At 34.2% G+C, this 1,187-nt stretch overlaps 1 protein-coding gene across 1 annotated transcript; it reads right to left on the reverse strand.

The window, feature by feature from the left end:
- Window positions 1–4: 4 nt before the first annotated feature.
- LOC116863953 (terminal nucleotidyltransferase 5D-like) lies at window positions 5–562 on the reverse strand (the record flags this gene model as incomplete). The annotated part of the gene is made up of 1 exon (XM_032851227.1): window positions 5–562. A coding segment is annotated over exon 1 (543 nt), but the record flags the coding sequence as incomplete, so codon positions are not given.
- Between the last annotated feature and the right edge of the window lie 625 nt (window positions 563–1,187).

Below are 1,187 nucleotides of genomic sequence, written 5' to 3' on the forward strand. Positions count from 1 at the left end.
TGGGATCCAAAACAATTTGAAAGGAATCAACACTAAATTCAAATTGTCGTCTGAGCGAATTCACAAATTTTAGCTCTACATTCTTTCCAGTGTTGTTTGAAAGAGAAATGAGACTCCAACGATCATGCTTATTGCAGACTTTGACCATCTTTTGCACATAAGCCTCTTTCATGGTCTTTAGGGTGATCTTTTCCTTTTTTACACCTTTTGGTAAAAAGTCAAGCAGACAGCCAAGAACTGCATCTTTAACAACTTGAAATTCCTGATCGCTTGGTAGTTCAACACCAAAAATAACATCTAAATCCTTATAGCTGATTCCACTGTGGCTTGCAAGTATATAACTTGCTGTGGATCCATTCAGTCGGGTATCTTTAACAATAATCCCTTGCTTTATCAATTGATTTTTCACAACTTGAATGATATATTTTGGTTTTACCTCCAGTGTGGGGAAATTCCCCCTTCCGTGAATTGGAATTACTTCATCTAACACTTGATTCAGTGTTATAACTTGATCCCAAATGAGATTGCTAAATCTGATTTCAGACATTGTAAAGACAGTAGATCAACTAAAAAGCAAGCAAAACATTGAGAGGAGATGTTAGCATTGCAAAATCAGTGTTATATCTAAAGCACATGAAAGAGTTAAAAACAGACTTACCCTCAACATAAACAAAGCTAATGCTATAGAGAAAATTGTCACTGTACCTAATTGTGTTTAAATTTATTTTTTAAAGTTTTTATTTAAATTACAGTTAACATACATTGTAATATTAGTTTCATGTATACAATATAGTAATTCAACACTTGTTCAACAGCCAGTGCTCATCATAGTAAGTGTACTCCTTAATCCCTATCACCTATTTTACCCATCCCCCCACCCACCTTCCCTCTGGTCACCATCAGTTTGTTCTCTATAGTTAAATAAGTGAAATAGAAGCCACTATGATTAAGTCAGAATTGTTAGAGCCATTGGTGCATGCAAACATTCTGAGGGAATTGTTAGAGCTGTAATTATTTTTTATGTAAAATGGTGACCTCAATCTTTGTGTAAATACTATAGTGATTATATTTGGTATAATTTTTGTCATGAAATTACCATAGTACATCATTGACATTAATTGCCATGAATTTAAAGTGAGATCAAAGAGCATGTGTGTGTGTGTTAGACCCAGCTGACTGAGAAGCAA

This window comes from Lontra canadensis, unplaced genomic scaffold, assembly GCF_010015895.1.
Source record: "Lontra canadensis isolate GAN:19392208 unplaced genomic scaffold, GSC_riverotter_1.0 scaffold6335, whole genome shotgun sequence".
NCBI classification, from domain to species: Eukaryota; Metazoa; Chordata; class Mammalia; order Carnivora; family Mustelidae; genus Lontra; species Lontra canadensis.